General features: G+C 38.3%; 1 protein-coding gene across 3 annotated transcripts; it reads right to left on the bottom strand.

Moving 5' to 3' along the window:
* Nucleotides 1-540: 540 nt before the first annotated feature.
* FBXO9 (F-box protein 9) lies at nt 541-19,848 on the bottom strand. 3 transcript variants are annotated; one of them, XM_041477384.1, is made up of 13 exons: nt 19,524-19,848; nt 15,706-15,783; nt 14,568-14,726; nt 14,076-14,133; nt 11,562-11,661; nt 8,344-8,474; nt 6,999-7,113; nt 6,067-6,185; nt 5,701-5,791; nt 4,595-4,690; nt 3,806-3,899; nt 2,952-3,106; nt 541-1,927 (listed from the first exon to the last, which is right to left on the bottom strand). In XM_041477384.1, exons 1-13 carry the CDS (start codon nt 19,524-19,526, stop codon nt 1,819-1,821), a joined length of 1,308 nt encoding a protein of 435 aa, XP_041333318.1. In that variant the 5' UTR covers nt 19,527-19,848; the 3' UTR covers nt 541-1,818. The 3 variants fall into 3 exon arrangements, with proteins under 3 accessions (XP_041333318.1, XP_041333319.1, XP_041333320.1); XM_041477385.1 differs by lacking the exon at nt 4,595-4,690; XM_041477386.1 differs by lacking the exon at nt 14,568-14,726 and having other exon boundaries at nt 19,524-19,762.
* Between the last annotated feature and the right edge of the window lie 22 nt (nt 19,849-19,870).

The raw sequence follows: 19,870 nt of genomic DNA, 5'->3' as shown, positions 1-19,870 counted from the left end.
CTAAACTAATAATCACTATCATCATCTGACTCTTGTGGCAAAACTTTGACACTTCTCAGCAGGCAGAATCAGACCTTTACCTTTCACCCTCAACATAAAGTGTAGGTAATTAACAGATTTTCCTGTTTACAAACTTTGCAATATTTCAGAACATCAAGCAGATATTCTAAGCAGTTGCTTTTCCTTTGAGCAATGAGAACACAACAGACTCCTTATTAAACATTCTGTTTATGAAATGGTAAGTGAAACTGCAGTCTAAGGACACAGACCAAAATCCTGTAGGCAGAGCCTTATTACAGTAACTAGAAACATCATCAACTTTTACATATACATACCCTTATTGAGAACTCATGTACCTGAAAACTTCTCTACTTTTCTTAGGTAATCTGTAAGTAGTGTAATAAAATGTCATTAAGAGGTTAATTCTACCTGTAAATCTTGCCTGGCATGTAGTTTATGCATGGTAGCTCATAACTAATCACCATGAACTGTATGACAATAAGAATTTATTGGGCAAATAAGAAATTGCAAGGGATTGCATGTTCAAAATCATAATTTATTGATGTATTTTTTAATCATGTAGCTCCTTGCAAAGATACAGTTTATAAATTATAGAACAAGTATAGTTCTTTCCACAGCTTTCATATTTTAGTCCTCAAGTCCAGGTCAGTATTTTGATACAAGACAGTCAAAGGTAAATTATGCAAAATGGCTTTAAAAAAACCTACAGTAAAAAGCTTCAGTTCTTCCAGGATCCAAGATACACACATAATAAGCAGCATTACAATGTCTGCACTACACCCCCAAGCGATATATGCAGGAGAAGCAGCGTACAGTACCTGTACCAGACCTCAAGGAACACTTCATGATTAGCAGTACACAGCACCTGAACATCTACAGCAGCCTCAAAATTTATTTAGTAAAACAAATGCTCAAAGGGTTTACAGCATGTGTGGCAAGGTTAGATGATGGGTAGTAACACATTACAATCATGTCCAAGTGAGCCCTGCTTAGCTGTGCATTCACACCAGGCCAGTGCACAAGCAGTACACACCACCATTTCACCCCTGCACTGTGACACTCCCCAGGCAGGACCACATACCTGCAAACTCACCCTACAGTACAAGGGAACAACTCATTGCCTGTATCCCTCTCCCCTCCACGCACATCCCGTGGAGAAGGCAGGCTCCACTGAACTTCTACCAAGTTCAAATTACACTGATAACCAACTGACTGCATTGGTGGGGATGGACCTCTGCAGTTAAATTTTATATTTTGTGCTTGCTTGCCATTGACGGTTTTTCCTTAAGGTTGATGTCAACAAAATGCCAGATCTTAAAGGTAAACAAAATAAGTTTAATTTAAAGAAAACATTTATTTGAAGTTCTTTTAAGTCACAGACTTTAACAGATGACAACTTTCTCCCTTTTCACATTTCAAGTCCTCAGCAGAGGCCATACACACTGTCCCATGGATAGTGAGATTTTCCTATTGATTCCTTTTGAATGAATCTGAGTCTAGGCAGATGAACATTCACATTTTAAGCAAACTGATTTAAAAAATTTTTAAAAAACCCAACACAACAAAACAAAACTTTAGCAAATTCTTTTCACAAATAAAATGTGTTTAACACTCATAAACTTCTCAAAACAAAAATCAAAACAAAATCCCAGCAATTCACAACCAAATAGAACATACTGCCTTCAAGAAATTTCCCAGAATTTTAAAATGCTCCAAATATATACACATTTATAACTTAAGTGCTTATTAGCTACAACCTTTTACTCATGCAAAAGTTGTGAGAGGAGAAGGTGTTTCTTAGAGTGGCTTTTCTGAATATGCAGTAAAACTCTTCACTCGTGCAAAGAACAGAGGGGTGTACATTTTGTCAATGTCGAAAGTAGTAACAGCTGTCTCACCAGTTGATCTGCAAAGAGCATTGTAAAAGTTAAATTAGACACAAGCTGCTGTTTGAGTCCCTCAGGCAATCGTGTTCCATAGTACAGTGTGTGCATCAAACTACAGTAGGAATAAAGTGTCTTTTTTAATGCCTCGTTTTGAAAGCACTTGACTTTTAGCTGAGTAATGCTATACAGAACATCCATAGCTAAGAAACCACTTTCCCTTCCCACTCTTATTATGAGATCCAAGACCTAAGCAGTACAGAAACTTCACGCTGAAAAGAATGTCTGCAATATAAATTAGGTATGACAACATTAGCTTTTACAAAAGCAATTTTTCTGTTTATGGAAGTACCTACACTCCCAAACCCCAAGTAGTTTATTTCCTGCATTTTATATTCTCACAGCTCAAGAGCTGAGCTATGTTCCTATAAAAACACTGAATATTAAGAACACTGGAAGACAAGAACTAAATCCACCCTAACTGGCAACATAAATCTGGAAAGCCAACTTGCCAGTTATTTGAAGTGTCAGATGCAAGAACAGTGGTTATGGCTCCTGCCTGGTAAGTGATCAGAACAGCTGATCACAGGCCCATACACTGCACTGCTGGATTATATAGTTAGTAACATTAGAGTTCTCACATGAAAAGTACAGACATCTTTAGTCTGCACGTCCACAGTGGAACAGATATGTATCTTGATGAATACACACTTTCTACACCCCCTCACTAACACCACATTAAGTCATTCAACCCCGATTCAGTTCTGAAATCAAACACTCTGCATAAACCCTTTAAAAAGCTATAGCTATACTACTTAGGAAACTTCCTGTTATCATTAAAACCGGTTACTAAAATCTTGGGATTTCTTTACGTAAAGTTCATTATGTATTTAAAATCAGGACCAGTTACTGTTTTCATTACATTTTGTTAAAGCCACCTAAGTCTCGCACTCTTTACATTTTCTGTACTTAGTACTGGACAAATCAACGTCACCTTTAATTCTACAGTTTGGTATCTTTCTTTGCTCTTATTCTCCCTTTACTCACCTGCAAGTGATGTGACAAGAATGATGTATCCACACAAGTTTGTTGAACCTCTGGCGCCCACTGGAGCACAACTGTAGTCCTACATGGAAACTGTGATCTGTTTCTTGAGCAGGAACTCTGCGGAAATACCTGTATTTGTGGTAATCAACTGGTTTCTGTACAGAGAAATAAGAAGTTTCATGACCTACAAAGAACACATTGTGCAACTATTTATCCTAAGTAACTGTGAGACCAGATTGGTAAAACTCTCATACTTAAAAACAAGTACTACTGGTCCTTCAAAATACATAAATGTGTACGTTAATGATGGAAGAAGTTTTCACAGAAAGCAAAAGAAGCATACAGGACACCACCCAAATGTGCATAGTCACTGTGACACTTCTTACTCTTCACAAGTTTCTCTTGACTAGCACTTTGGTCATCAGAAGAACTTTTAAGTTGATCAAATCATTCAGAGTTCAATTAACAAATACTGCTTATCTAGTTTTACTAAATGTTGTGGACCATAACTGCACACAGTCAAATCTGTTCTGAGAAAATGAGAATCATCCCTCTTTCCCATTAACAATGTTGACTCCTAACAGCACTGTAAATGGAAACTAAGCCTAAGGGGGAGAACAACTGTTTAAATTTGAACCAGGTATTTATTTGCCTTAATAAATTATTACAGATTTAGGGACAAATGTAAGTGACATCACCATGCTTATTTATTTATGTTTTATTTTTAAACTGTTAAAAAATTAAATTAATTTTTAAATCTTTTGGTGTAAGGCAAATCTTTGGGTCCCTTAAAACACTCAGTCTGAGTAAAATCTTGTTAATCTAGTTCTCCTCTATTCTGTTTTTCTACGTACCTCATCCTTTTTCTTCATTATTACAGCAAATACTTTGGTTTGATTGTCTGTTTCCTGGGAAAGGCGATAATGGCCAAGCAAGATTGCATCCGTTCTGGAAGGTAAAAAAGGAGGATAATGTCAAGAACATAAAAATATTCTGCGTCTCAAAAGTGTGATGTTCTTACAATAGAAGTATCAGCAATGAAACAAAGACTGACTACATAGCATAATGATACAAACTATTTCTTATTTCCATTCAGTAAAGCCTAATCAATGATATTAAATGGTGAAAACATTTTGGAAAATTGCTTTTAATTTTCCCAAACAGAACTGTAAACAAAAGTTAGTTGGTTCTACCTAGCCTACTGCTAAATATTTACAGATTTCTAGTGAACAGCTCAAACCTGTTTTGAAGTTGCAAATGGTTTTCTATGTTTTTATGTCCAAACATCAAAAAGTGCTAATTGCAACATATCCCACTGAAATCTTCACTTTCCTTCCGTTAAGAAAGTGTGAGAAGGCAGACAGTAACAAAATAATATCTTTAAAAGGATTGTTCCATCTACTTGCCTTAAAAATTTCAAATCACATAACCCACAAAGGAAATCTACAATATCAGGACCCTAAAATGAAAGATATCTTTATATAAAGATGAAAATTTTTTGTAGTTCTTATAAACATCTATAACACAATATAAATAACATTGTTTTGCTATGACAGAATATAGAATCTGAGACAAAAGTAAATAGAAATTGCTAGGTAAAAGCAAAATGAAAACTGTAGACCTAAATACTTTATTTCAATAACCTTGTGTTTTTAGTCCGTAAGCGAGGAACTATAGATTGAGGATCTTCAGGAGTTGTTAGCATCATAACTTGACCATCTGGAAAGAATCTCAAATACCTGCAAAAACATAATTACACAATGCAAACCTAGAAAATACATCCTTTTCCTGTTTTTTTTTTTTCCTGTTTGTTTGCTTTTAAAATCACAGGATGTTACCCATAAGGATTTAGAACTTATTGGTAATAGCATTTGAAAACACATTTCTTCACACATAACAGAAAAAAAAAAAAAAGAGATCAGAAATCAAAAGAGAGTTATGAATATTGAAAGAGGAAGTTATGAAGAGTTATGAAGTTTTGTCACCTCTACCAAAGCAAGGTGGCTACTCTGGGATCAAAACTGACCTCAAGTTTCTCCATTCCTATCCACTGAGACCAATGCAACAAAATCTCAATTACAGCATCAGTACAAAATTAGTAATGTCATACAGACTTTTTCAGGTTCTGGCACCTGATTGATTTTTACAGTACTCAAGTACTGTGCTAATGGTTGAGACTACAGCAATAGCCATCAGGTTCAGTGATGACATTTCATCAGGTTTCTGTGAACAGTTTCCAGCCTCAGAAGAGGCAGCAGAATGAAACAATAAATGCTGGGAGCATAAGATCAACAACAGCAAAAAAATCAGGCTGAGGAAACAAATGGCAAGGCATTTACAGCAAGATGAGAAAGCTCAGCCTCTTGATTTTTACAACTGATTACACATATGCTAAATGACTGATCTTCTATAATCACATGTATTCTCTTTGCTGAATTATGTCATGTGTTGTATCAGACATGGAAAGCAATCTGTAGGTAACTATTAATTGTTATAAGCCTTTAAGCTTTTGCCACGTGACATGGTTTAAGTGAGGATGAAACATGTTTCTAAGCTCATTTCTGATTATCACAGAACTCTATTATTAGATTCTACTTCTAAAACCTATTCTCAAAAAATACACATTGCTTTACACACTGTAGCAGTCCCATTCAGTTTTACAGAATGATTATTGTCTGTGATAGCCAGGGGTGGATTTAAAGAACTTAAGAGAGAAACATTTCACTCACTCATTGTACTACAGCTCTACCTGTAATATTCCACTTGGTGCCATGCTCTATAGAAACCATCAAGAGACTGCTCTCCTTGACGTATGTATTTTGTCTTGCTGACATACACACCTACAGAAAAGGAAGATATATGAACAAAAACTAAGAACATAAAATATTTATGATGAAAAAGCCAATAATCTAAAACTTTTGAGTATGGTTTTGTTACTTAAATACATGGAAGTTTTTATTTTAATCTCTTGTACCTTTCCCTTCTCTTTGCATATATTCTACAAATTGAAATACACAAACAAATTCAGATTAGGTCTAACAACATCACAAACATCAAACCCACCTGACTGTTTCTGTCACACATAGTTACAACTATTTCCAAAAGGACAGCTTACCATCAAATCGAACGCGAGGCCTTTCCAAAAACATGTGCCTCCAAGACGTATATGGAACAAGTTTATTGCAGCTCCTGCCCCATATTTTCAAACAGACTTGATGCCAGATTTCAGGATCTCTAGTGAAAACAAGAAAAAAGCAAATCCCATAACTTCTCTACAAACCCTGTTTATCCTTTATACATCAAAGTAACACTCTCCTACTTAGTTTGGATGCAACTAAAAGAAACTTTCTTGAACAAAAATAGCTCATAATTTAAAACCCTTGACTAATTTACTTAATCCTGGAGTGTTTGAAAGCCTTTCCTCTTCCCAGTGAAACTGAAGAAAAGAGTGTCATTTTCATCCAAGAACAGAACCACAACACTGCAGCAGCCTTGTTGCCATCTTATTGCAAAGGTTTCATACCTTCTTGGTTATTTCTCATGGGCAGCTCCTCACAGCACTGACTCCTTCTTCTTCTCAGCATAGCCAAAAATCTCCATCTAACTTCTCAACCAGCCAACCTACTCTTTTACAATACCCATTCTAATTAGATCTAGCTGTGGCCTATTAAAGGCAGGCCTATTCCTAATGCTTGATAATTAGTGCAGCTGTAACTTCTTAGGGGTGAGATTACCTCCATCACTATCTCTATTCTCCTACATTCCATCCACCCACACACCCTGGCACTTCTCTGTGTGGCAATACGAGCATGACAACAGACCATATTTTGGAGACCTGAAACACTGATTTGCAAACAAGGTAGAGCAAGTAATACTTTCTGCTAGATTTTTATTACAGTAAAGTCATCTATCTCACATACCATTTAGTAGTGTATTAAAAAACTGATTAGCTCTGTGAGGAGCTTAACATGAAAATGTCCATGGGAAGGAAAAGGACATACTAGAGCAAAAAAAGAAGTTTCAGTCTAGGTAAGTTATCTACAATACCTGGCACAAATGTAAAATCCTCGACAAACAAGAGATAGTTGCTCCAACGATCTTAGATCCAAGTCACTTGAAACCACCCATCGGAAAATGTACATTAGTACTTCCATAGGCAACGCTAAAAAGAGAAAAGAAATCCTTGTTAGATGCAACCTGTAAGTCAACAGGTTATTTATAATTCCAGGTTTGGCTTTTGACTTTCCATTAAAAAATCCTACTTTTCACATTGTAGCCCAATGCCAGAAAACAAAAAAAAAACCAAACAAAAAAACCCCAAACAAAACAAAAACAAAACAAAAACAAAAACAAATTAACTTAAAAGGTCACTATGGATTAGATGTGACATCCATAAAAGATTCTTTTGATTCTTTTTAGCCTACTAACTTCTGAAGCCAATGTGATTTTTTAAAAAGTTTTCTTTCTGCTATAAAAAAGTCAGTAAAAAAGACACAAGACTGGCTGGAAAGACCAACATTGCTGCTCAAAGGACACATCTCCTGAGATAATTTTAGAGTAAGGTCTGCAACATGTTGTCTTTACTGGTAAAAAAAGAAAATACATTTTCCCAAGTGTAAAATGCACCAGCTATTAAAAAAAAAAATAATGTTTCCAAGCCTGTTTTCTTTATGTTTTGATTTGCTTCACTTACTTTTCTTTCCTTGACCAGAAAAAAGGAGATCAGGCCAAGATTTCAAAGTGCAACTGATAATTTAGGATGCAGAACCAAGCCATCTGTTTTTAAGAGAGATCGTAGCTCATATACACTCTACAATTTAGATCTCATAAGGAAGTCTCAGGGTAACTGTCCTAGAACTGAAGCACTGAAAGTCATTAACCTTCAAAAGACTTTCTAGCTTTGCTATATAGTCTTTCTGACCCTAAAACCATACTTGTTGCAAAAATCTCATGGAGTACCACATTAAACCAAGAAATGTAAAGATGCATAGTCTACAAAACAATTGTTTCTTACTCACACTTAAAAATTGTAGTAATAACTGTATTTGCAAACCAAACCAAAAGAACTGGAAGGAAAACTGGAATACACTTAGTTCAGCAAGTCCATTCCTAGAAGTTGCTACTTTTAAGTATGCCTCTGATCCTGAAAATTCTACTCAGAAATACTACTTGTGTGAAAATCTTGTGTGATAAAGACGTGGTATGAGAACAAGATTTGTTTACCTAGCTGACAATTTTTTCTTCTTTGTATCTAACTACAGAAGTAAATAAAGAGATAATATAGGCACTTCTTCAAAGGTGGCTTTTGAATGAAGGAGACAAATGTTTTAATAAAGTGAAACGTCAATATAAATTCTGCCTCTCAACTCTTACAGCATATCTCAACTCTTACCTGAGATGTGGGTCTGGCTGACATAAACTTCGGGCTGACAAAGTTTGACTGAAGATTCCTGAAGAGTTAACTGCTGCTGGAAATCCGTCAGGAGATCTGCCATTTTGTCATCCTCTTTGCTATCCTCAACACTAGAAAAGGGGCAATGCCAACACTGTAATATTGGACAAAACATACCAACAGACGTTCTCATCTTGGCATCAATCCACTACCATACTCCCATTCAACAGAGTTGTTTCCTGTACATTTTTAAAGCAATCACATTTCATCATACAATAAAACAACTACTGAAATATGATCAAGGTCATTAAGACATTGCTGGAATGCCTCTGAGAGTAACAACTGGGGCTTTTTCATTAAATTCCCATCCCAGTTTTTTATTTTGTATTTCAGTTTTTTCTGGAAGTTACTGAAGAATTTCTTGACCTCATGTGAAGAAAAATCTCATCTTTTACTTTGTCTAAGATATAGCATATGCAGGAAATAAAGTGTTGTTAATGAGAAGTTGTATTTTGTAATCCTTCTCATGATGTAAGATATTGGAAACAATTAAGGATTATTTTTCACTCTTGTGTTATTCACTAAAGAGTGATCTTTGGTGGGGGTATTCAACAGTAATGAAGGAAAACTACTTTTGTACCTATTCTGTAAATAGGCAGAAATAATAAACTTCAGGAGCCAGAACAAAATAGCAGAACAGAAAACAAGTTTGCTACTCATCAGTAAATTTGAAGGATTACTAAGTGATAAAAGAACATTACCACATTAATAAAAGAAATCTAAATTTAAGTTGTATATCATAATATGATCTTCTAATAGCTGCCTGTTTGCTTGCCCCAAATAACCAGAAACAACAAAACAAAACTCCTTGAGCACATCACGAACCAGCTTTTTTTCCCTGACTTGGTATACAGGCTAATTAAGAAATCTGACAGTACTTTTTAATACTGTTCAATTCTACTCTAGTTCTACTCTAAACAAGCTAATAAAATGAGTTGAGAATATAAGCAAGTGACTAGTAGACCTATCAATGGGTTTTGAAGTACCATAGAGAAGACAATTATGCTTGGGTCTGTCCTAAGTAAGACTACAGTAAGATGTTGCACTGAACATACCTTCATTTTGATGATTATGTTGGTCAGTCCCAGTACCTACAGGCCACACTGTAAACTGGTTTTTCAAACCTAATTGTGTAATTTGTTTTTTCTCATCAAGACTGTATGAAACACCTACAACAGTAATTCAGAAAGCACAAACTAAAATCTCTCCCAAGAAATACATCTCTACAAATACTGCTTTTGAACAGTAGAGTAACAGTTGAGTCTACTGGTTATTTTCCCTCACTGCCACAAGGTGCTCAGAACAGTATAGCAACATTTAAAAAACCAAATAAAAATCCACACAAATTAGGTTGGAAAAGACCTCTGAGATCATCAAGCCCAACCATTCACCCAGCACTAAACCATGTCCCTAACTGCCACATGTACACATCTTTTAAATACCTCCCTGCATGGTGACTCAACCTCTTCTCTGGGCAACCTACTCAAGTGCTTGACAACACTCTTTCCTAATATTAACAGCAAAGCACACCCTGAGGCCATTTCTTCTTGTCCTGTCACTTGTTATTTGGGAGAAGAGACCAATACCTACCTCTGCACAAACTCCTTCCAGGTGGCTGTAGAGGACAGTTAAGATCTCCCCTGAGCCTGCTTTTCTCCAGGCTAAACACCCCCAGCTCCCTCAGCTGCTCCTCACAGGACTTGTGCTCCAGACCCTTCACCAGCTCCATTTCCCTTCCCTGGGCTCACTCCAGCCCCTCAATGTCCTTCTCACAGTGAGGGGCCCAGACCTGGACCCAGCACTGGAGGTGTGGCCTCAGCAGTGCTGAGTACAGGGGGACAATCCCTGCCCTGCTCCTGCTGGCCACTCTATTGCTGACACAGGCCAGGATGCCACTGGCCTTCCTGCCCACCTGGGCTCACACTGGTCATGTTCAGCCAACTATCAACCAGGACCCCATGGTCCTTTTCCAACACTCAGCTTTCCAGCCACTCTGTCCCCAGCTTGTAGCTCTGCATGGGGTTGTTGTGGCCCAAGCACAGAACCCAGTACTTGGTCCTGTTGAAACTCACACAACTGGCCTTGGCTCATTCATTCAGCATGTCCAGATCTCTCTGCTGAGCCTTCCTACCCTCCAGAAGGATCACTCCTGCCCAACTTCAGGTCAGAGAGTCTTTAATGGAGTAGAGAAAATTATGCTAAAGAAAGAAAATAATCCTATAAAAACCAAGGTTTTTACATGACTATAGAGCATGATCCAGTAGTTTTCCTACTGCACAAATGCACAGCAAAGATTTCATGCCAGCAACACATTCAGATATGAAACTAATGGATGGAAATAAAGCACTTAGCTCATCTTGCATTCTTTTATATTAAGTCAACAGCTGCATTGGAACTGTACTGTCCTTGGGGCAACAAGACTGAGCTAGTAATACCAGTGACATGGTTGTGCTTTCCTTTTTAATTCTCCATGTTAAAACTCTTGATTTTTTGATGCAGCTATCAGGAGCTCCAATAGCTGCTATGAGTAAGCAAGAATTTGGGAATCTGTTCCATAAGCTTGTCTGTGTTAGGCTGCAGGGGCTGGAACAGAAGTTTTGGCCCTCCTTAAATATGAGTCTTGGGCTCAAGTCAAGGCAGCCCTAAGCCACTGCACGTTCACTGCACTGAGGTGAGGGGTACTCTGATGTGTGTAATGATGAAAGACTAGATCACTCAGATTGTAGTCTCTGAGCTTCTAAATGTATGGCTCTACTGAAAATGCTCTTGTTTGGCTGTGTTGGCACAAGAACAGATTATTAGTTTGCTTAATTAAGATGCTTATTTTATTAGTATGAAGCTTTAACTAATTAATCATTTTGCCATCTACAACTTTGTATATGATCCTAAATCTGAAAATCAAAAATTAAAATAGTGATGCTTTTTTTAAATTAAGCAACAGCATAACTATTTGTAATCCTTCCCCTGACATTAGCTAGCTCCAAACAAGCCTGTTACTGTCTTCAAAAAATACAGCCTACTCAAGTGAGAGTAGGTAAGTTTTCCAGATACTAAGAGACTTACAACTGCATATTACAGCAGAATATTGATATCCTTCAGAAACAAAATGTCATGTTTCAGTACTCCTATGCACTTAATTAGTAAAATTTCGTACTTACCACCTCTTTCCAACTCCATCACCATCTGGGGACCGTGTATAGGTGATCTTAAATTCTATATCAGGTACAAGCTGCATGGCTAGACGATAAAACTTGATGGCTGAAAAGAAAGGTTTGATGTTCAAACATATCCGATGTCCATACTAGCTTACCAAAGCAAAGACTGCTTTCAGAGAGATGATTTCAGCTAAAAGCACTAAAAAGGTAGAAAATGCCTTTGCCTAGGAAACTTGTTTAGTCTAAACTGTTAGGTTTAAATTCAATATAGAAGAGGGGAACATTAAAGACCTGTTTTCAAAACTAAAAACCTCATGTACTTTTTCAGAATAAAGAGTTAGCTCAGATGTGTTTCAGCTTTTACAGATTTACCTTAATTACAACAATCAATTATGGAGTAGAAAATTTTCCACTAAAACATTACAAACTCCTGATGTTGTTTGATGCCTGGCACTTGCGAAGATTTCCCAGAGAAAGAGGTTCAGGAACATCACTGTGGCAACAAACTGTTATTTAAGCTACAGAATGCCTTCCTCCTGAGTCAGCTCTGTGAATCCTTCTTAATTTAAATTAATTCGATGTATGCACATTCAATCTATTTTAATACCAGTAGTAAAATCATGTGTGCATGTATATGTTTCTTTGTTTTCCAACCAAAACTCAAATAAAACATCAGTGAGGAGCTCAGAATTTGTCTGATGAGCCCGAGAAATCTCGAGTTTGGGACTAGTAAATGTTCCCATTTCCTTGAGTTCGTGTCAGGGCCAGTGACTGACAAATAGTATCCTCTGGCTGTTGAGGACTGGAAATACCAGGAGCCAGCTAAATAGAGATCAGTCTCAACTTTAGCATTTAATCTTGCAGACAAGGCCTCTACTGTACTTAAGCAAGAACAAGCTGCAGCACATAACTGTCTCACAAACATCAGGTATCAGCAGATTTCAGAAGCAGGCTTGGATTCTGATGACCTGGGCCAGGTCAGCAAATAAAAGCCTGGTCTGAAAACAGATGTCCCAACATGTGCTCGGTAATATATCTGTCTGTGTCTGGCGTAGAACCGTGCCTCTAAGGTCTCATACAGATCTATGTGTAGAAATAGCTCAGTTTAGTTTCTCTAAGTCTCAAATCAAATTCAGTTGAGAAAGATGAATTCACACTCATGCAATCCAGATGTCTGAAACACTTTTGTGAATGGAACTGTTAGATATTAGTATTTCTTTCCTGCTATGTTTAACAAAACAGGAGTGCACTGAAGCAGATGAAGCCACAGCTTTCATTTTACATACACAATGTTTAAATAGACCGCTTTCCTCACCTTTTTTCCCTAATTTATTCAGAAAGAACTTTCACAATTGACTACATGATTTCCTAAATATGTACCAGATTTTTAGTGCTGACATATTTGTTTTTACTGTGCACTTAATCCTTCACCAAACACTCACTGTATCTTAGCCTAAAGTAATTGTGCCCTGTAAAAACACGTAACAAATTAGAAACTAAGACAACTGATTTTATTAACTGCAGGGGACTCATATTTTTCTCAGTTAATATGAGATATAAAACAAAACCAGAAATCCCTCGAAAATGAAGGAAAATTCCCATGGTGAAGTGAAAATTTTGTATTCAGCAGGTGGCTGAGTTCAGGAGCTTTCAGAATTCTCTCAGATTTCAGTATCTTAACTTATTTTGCACCTGCACTTTAAACACAGTGGCCAAACCCTCTGGTGGATGAGAAGGTGGCACATACATTCTGCTTTGCTTTCTTTCTCACATGAAAGAATCAGAAAATTGGTATCTCCACTACTGAACTATAGGACTTGGAAGTTAGGACAGACCTCTTGCTCTCTAGACTCTGAAAACTAAATATAAGAAAAAACCTTTGAATTTCCATTTTTACTAGTGCTGATAGCAAAAGTGCAGGTAAGCAAGCTAAGCACCTTAAGTATTTTATGACAAATCTCAAAGACTACCAGTTTTGAATGTTCACTGCAGGAATTCTTGAAAAAACTATTTTAGCATGCTGTGTTAATAAAAAACCAACCAACCAAACAAACACCCCCAAACCCAAAGAGCCCTCTCCAAAAAAAAAAAAACCAAAAATCAAAACAACCCAGCACCAAAAAACTCCCACAACCAAACAACAAAGCATTAAAGCAGTAGTTTTGTTCATAGTGGAATGATGAGAACTGTGAGCACAGGAAAGAGTTTATTGCCTTGAGTAATTATTATGCTAATTTCAAGTTGCAGAAGTCACATAAAGAGGCGTTCTAAGATACTGTTATATTGCCTGAAAGCTAGAAATTCCTTTCTTGATGTCATTTTTGCTTTACCTCAACCTTAGAACTGTGATATGATGGTTCCTTCTAGAGCACATTTGTTTGCTTATCTGAATGACAGAGCTCTCAAACCACTGTTAGCCCATAATTTACATTCACTGGCACCATGCAGATTTGCCCATAAATCACAGGTGTTAGATTTCTCCACAATAAGGGTGTTCATTGCAGACTTTTATATTACCTTCATAAAGGGCCCCATTTCGCTCTTCTTCCACTGCCTTCAGGAAAAGTTCTTTTGCCTGCACAATAAATTACACAGAGCACTTCTTCAATTCCTTATAAGTAAAAGTGCAACATCACTTGCCTTAGAATTATTTTTGACCTTACCTACTGTACTTAAGACAGAGATAACAAAAAAATTATATAAATAGAGAAGACATACTCATGTGCTACAAGGCATAAGATGACTGAAATTCCCAGTTAACAAACTATCTATATTCCTGCTGCTTGCCCCTTACATAGAGTCTTTCAGAAAGCAGACTGTGAAGGTGACACCAAGGCAATAAAGACTAGAAAAATCAGTGTAGGATTATGCAGACATTGGTATGGAGATAACAAGATAATAACCTCTGTTATTTCTCCAGATTTAATTCAGCATTAGCTTTTAGAAAAGTTACAGTGGAACAGTAATACAGACAAATAAAATCTCAAAATGATGCATCTTTTTCTGTACCTTTTCCTCTTTTGCTATCTCCTGTTTTCCCCTGGCATCAACAGACTTTAGTCCAGGTTCTCTTGATGATGCTCTGCATGGCAGAGGTTCCAACCCACTAGAACTCACACCTGGGGCAAGCTCAAACATCCACTGAGCTCTGAACATCTGGAGCTCTGCCTAAAAAACATGATTAATTCTACATAGTATCAAATATTCAGACTGTATATCTTCTGAGGAGAAATTATAAACACAAAAAAAGAATTTCAAAACTATGCTTTACATTTCCAAGCCTTAGATGGCTTCAGTGAATTCAGGCACAGAGAGTTAGCAATTGTTTTATGGTAAATTAAAACAAAAAAGTGCACAAGCGCTTGTTCAGGATCCTTCAATAACAAAAGTTCTTTTTTCTGGACTGTTCACCTCAGAAGAAAAACTGATGTGCTTGTTAGTGCTATGGTTATGACCTAAGATTCCACAGAAAAGTGATCTTTCCAGACAAGATCATGTTTGTTCTCGTTCATGTAGAATTACCAAAAGCAATAAATCAATTAGCTCTTAATATTAAAATTTAGAAAATCCACGTTTTTGTACACAGGCATTCTAAGTTATCTAACATTCAAGATGGCAATTTATATAATACACAAATAAGACCTTACTCCTTTCTCTTTTAAAAGTATGGACAATGCTCTGTGAAATAACACAAGTTGCAATTCCTGTCATGCCTTTTTTTTTTAGCATCTTTGAAGTCACACTTTACATGTCTCTTGCAATCATCACAACTTCTGGGGAGCAACTACACAGAAATCTAGTCTTGTAGGAGAACACACTTTTCTATTACACTGCTTTTATCACCTTTCTGGTCCAGTAAAGAGTGACAACTTGAACTGGAATTTGATCACAGAAACTGCAGTCCAAGTTCTACAGTTCTTCAAAGAAATTCCAGATCTGTCATAAGCTTTCTTTTCATCTACACAGGTAGCTGAAGACTGAATTTGACACTTAGAGCACAACGTAAAATTTATCTCACTTTTGGAAGGGCAGGCATATTAAGCATTTGTCAGATCAACAGATGTGTGGTAAATAAATGAGGATAAGTGATGCAGTTTAAATCAGAGCATACTATGTTTGTAAAAATCCACTAGCATGAGAGACATACCTGAAGATTTGCTTCACCAGATCTTTCACTGTCATCGGTTCTTACCAAATCAGGGTGACAATCTTCTTCAGCTTCTGCCTAGTAAAGAGCAGTGAAATGTGATTATAGAGTCTGCCTAAGTTCCTACAGTACATTCACAAAGAACTGTCATGGACACACATTAAAAAAAAATTAAGCATACTTCCCCTTTTGATGATAAAAATTAATTTTAAAACGAATGAGATCAGTTGTACTTCCATATTAATGAAGTTCATATTCAGTGAAGATGGGTTTTGCATTTTAATCCAACACAGATTAGTTGTGTGTCACTTGAAGGCTGGCATACCTGACTAAATACACTGTGTCTATGTCAAAGCACAGAGCAAAAGCTTCAGTATTAAACAATAATGTCCTTTGTTCAACAAATTAAAATTTAATCACTATTTTCTCATTGTAAAGATAACCAGTAGTTTTGATTTGTTTAATATTTGCAAGAGCACAAAAGTGCTTTGAATAACATTAGATACTTTATATATACATGTGAAACTAAACAAGAAATGTACTGGAAAATAAAATAAAAAGCTAGCATGAGAGCTTGACAGTTGGTTTTATTTACAGTACAGCTGTGAGACAGGTTAAACAAATAAAACCTGAAATAAGACCTTTGACTAAACCTGACATGGCTCTACATAGCAAGTTAAGCCAGCTAGTTTAAGACAAAAACTTAAAAAGATGCCAATTAATTATCATAGTGAAATATACTGAGATTTATGGAGTCTACACTAAAACAAAGGAAAAATAATTCTGAGCATTAGTGACAAACCACTACAATGATGACAACAACAGCAAGATGCCAGAAAGGGGGAAAAAACACCCCAAAATCTCAACTAAGGATTTGTTTAAGGTTTTTCCTGCAGCTGAAGCAAACCAGTTTTTCTACCATTCTGCACTGAAATTCACATCTATAGTTCTGCAGGTAGATAATGCAAAGTGAGATTACAAGCAGGCAAACCTGACGTTATCACAACTACTTAAAAAATTTTATTTCCCACTCCTTCCTTTTGTACTCAGTACTCAGAGACTTGAAGTGATATTCTGCCTAAGTGAGATTCTACCAAGCTCTCAAAAAGAAATCTCTACCTCCTGCACAGTCGAAGTGCAGAAATCAAAGCATTCTTGTACTCAGAAAATGTATACCATTTTTAGAGCACCTGAAGTTCTCATCAAACTACAGAATACTAGCAAACGTGACGGGAAGGCAACCTTTAATCTCTCTGGGTGACAAGCACCTCCCTGGAGTTAGCACACGTCTTTGGATTCCCCAACGACCATAATCTTACTAGTTAGTCATCTGTAAAAGTGTTTTCACTGATGTTTCATATAATTTATCATTTACAATTGATAGACATGGTTGGTTGGCTGAAGATAAACAGATATTGCATCTACTTCTACATTCTCATTTTTAATTTCTGTACATTTTTAATTTCCCAGTGGAGGAAACAGGTGAGTAAAACAGTAGTGGCATTAAATCTCAGCAAGGAGTAAATAACTTGGAAATTTCATGGGCTTTGATTCCAGAATTTAATTGCAGGCAGTTAATGCCCTATGAGTTGTGACAATCCTACCACATTATCAGCATGCAGGAATATTCTGTTGGCCAAGCAGAGCCAGCCTAGGAATGAGTTAGCACTGAAATGGGTGTCTGTAAGTGCATTATTATGGCACTGGGCTGGCAGAAATAAGACCTAATTCTGTGCAGAGTGCAAGTCTTCTGGTTTGCAGCTGAATTATGTCCAGTCAGCTCTCCGGTCTGGGCAGAGTAAGCCTGGTTTTATCTGCAAAATGCAGAAATTAGCAATTTTTGATCTTAATCAATACACTATCTTCTCATGCATAAAGCCACGCCCATTAAAACCTTTAACTCCCGAGTCTGTAAACAAACTGATTTAAGTGTTGAAACTACTTAGAAGGTTAGGGAGCTGGATGAAGTTCACCTCATTCAAAAACTTGGTATTTCACTAATCTGTTCAACTCTTGATTTTTAACCCCTCCTCTCTGTTCAGCTGCCCTACTTCTTCATTTCTGAGTCACAGTCAGACATGGTAGTGGACTAACTGCATCCAAAATGTCATTTGATGCTCTTTGAAACCTAAATATGCTCGCAACTCAAACCAAAAATACTTATGAAGACCTGGCCTACAGTCTAAAAGCTGTCAAAAGCCATCATGAAATTGATTACAACCGAAGTGCTGTCATTACCTTCTCCGTACTGTATACATGTGCAATCTGTATACAGTCTCTCATGTCAAAGGTCTGTCTTGTGGCAATAGTGGCAGCCACCCTGAACTTACTGGTAAAGCAATTAATTCATTGCTACCGCATAGGAACGAACTGGAAAACTGATGTCTATTAACAACCTTTCCACTATTTATCTGGCCTGCTGAAATCCTATGATTTTGCTGGGACAAGTGAGTAAACACAGGTACTGTGAAGCAAGGACCTTCACCTTCATGTGAAGACAGCTCACGAGATCACACCTAAAGCACTTCACAACATGCACAAATTTGCTCCTTGCCCACACTCTGAGAATACTTGTGTTGTACTTACAGTTTCTAAAATTCATAGAACACTGTGCCCCAACTGCTACTTAGGGGATAAATCATCGTTGTGCTGCTGGCCTTTCTCCTGATACAAGTCAGCTGTCACATGGAACAGTGACTTCATCCTGACTGAAAGGAAGACATCGTACTGTGTACTGGCTGATTGGCTTCATTAATTTTCCATGAGGAAAGTAGTAGTCTATCAAGCCACCAAAAGGTAACGTGTCAAAAGTAAACATCTGATTTAGGCTGCAACTCAGAAAAATGAAGTCAGCGGAGTAGATTCAATTCTGATTTGTGTGCAAAGCTTTAGAAGCCATTTGCCAAATGCAGAACTAGTTTATTTGCACTGTTCAGTTTTGTTTTGCAATCAATAATTGCATGCTGATTTCCTCAGAGTATATTAACCACTCACTAAACTGTCTGTAACATCACGTCCTTTAATAGTTCTGATCTGTTTCAGCAAAATAAAACCAAGATCAGAAACAGTTCGAAGCTGAGTGTCACCAGTTGAACAGGGCTGCTATGTGTGAGCCATACAGAACTCAGGGAGGAGCAAGCACGGCAAAGTGAAACAGTGACTACCAGCTAACATTCCTCTTGGTTTTATAAAAAAATGAGAAAGTTGCCCTATTTTCCTGTAAATGTGGTAGAAACAACACTGTGATCAAAAATAAGAGTTTTTATAACCGTGGTGAGACATTTTAACAGCTCCTGTGCGATATAAATGGTTTAACTTTGAATGATCGAGTTCTCATCATGGATACTTGAATCCATATTGAGGAGCAATCAATAAAGCAATGCCGAACCAAGGAGTATTTCTGATATGTTAAATTACAAACTCAACTCAAGTCCCTGGCCCACAGAGTCCTTTAAATTACTGAGTGACTTTATGCCACATTTTTGAGGGAAAGAAGGGAAAGGAAGGGCACGCTCCCCTGTAATGACACAGGGATTTTGTTCACGCGTTCCTACGGAGGGCTAGATCGCTCCAGAACCAAGCAGCCCCACTCAGCAAAATCCCCTGCGGGAGGCGGCCGCGTCAAGCGGCGGTGGGGCGGGATCACGGCACGTTTCCCACAAGCATCGCCCGGAGCCCGGGGGCGGGTAGGTGGGCAGGGCAGGGCTGCCTGCCGGCAATTCGGCCAGGGGGCCGCTCCCACGCACGCCCCCCTTGTCCCGGTCCCGCCCGGCCGTCCCTGCACGGCAGCCGAGCCCCCGCCGCCCGGGCCCGCTCACCATGCTGCCGACGCTCGGGCGGCGCTGTCCCGTCCCGGGGGCTCTGCTCCCCCGCTTGGTCCGTGTGTCCTCCCTGCCCGCGAGGGGCACTTAGCAGAGTTCTCGGTCGGAGAAGCGCACCACGCAGCGGGAGTCCCTGCGGGCCCTGCGGACGGCAGCCATCTTCCCGGCGAGCAGGGCCGGCGGCGGGAGCGGCGGGACACGGCCCGGGCGAACCCGCCAGGTCAGAGCGCCGCCTCCCGCGCGGGCCGCTACGACGCGCTACCGCACAGACTCCCCGTCCCAGAGCGCACCGCGGCCCGTGCCGCGTCTGCCGCCCGCGGCGGCGCGGTGCAAGGCCTGCTGGG

This window comes from Pyrgilauda ruficollis, unplaced genomic scaffold, assembly GCF_017590135.1.
Source record: "Pyrgilauda ruficollis isolate IOZ18807 unplaced genomic scaffold, ASM1759013v1 scaffold40, whole genome shotgun sequence".
NCBI lineage: Eukaryota > Metazoa > Chordata > Aves > Passeriformes > Passeridae > Pyrgilauda > Pyrgilauda ruficollis.
Note: the sequence above shows the minus strand (reverse complement) of the source record. Positions and strands in the feature narration are given on the sequence as shown.

What these genes read in the sequence shown, in the direction of transcription:
- FBXO9 (XM_041477384.1), bottom strand. An exon ending in CAGCCAGACCCACATCTCAG is followed by an intron (nt 7,114 to 8,343) that starts GTAAGAGTTGAG and finishes TTCTCTTTTTAG; the next exon opens with CGTTGCCTATGGAAGTACTA. An exon ending in TAATGAAGAAAAAGGATGAG is followed by an intron (nt 3,107 to 3,805) that starts GTACGTAGAAAA and finishes TTCTCTGTACAG; the next exon opens with AAACCAGTTGATTACCACAA.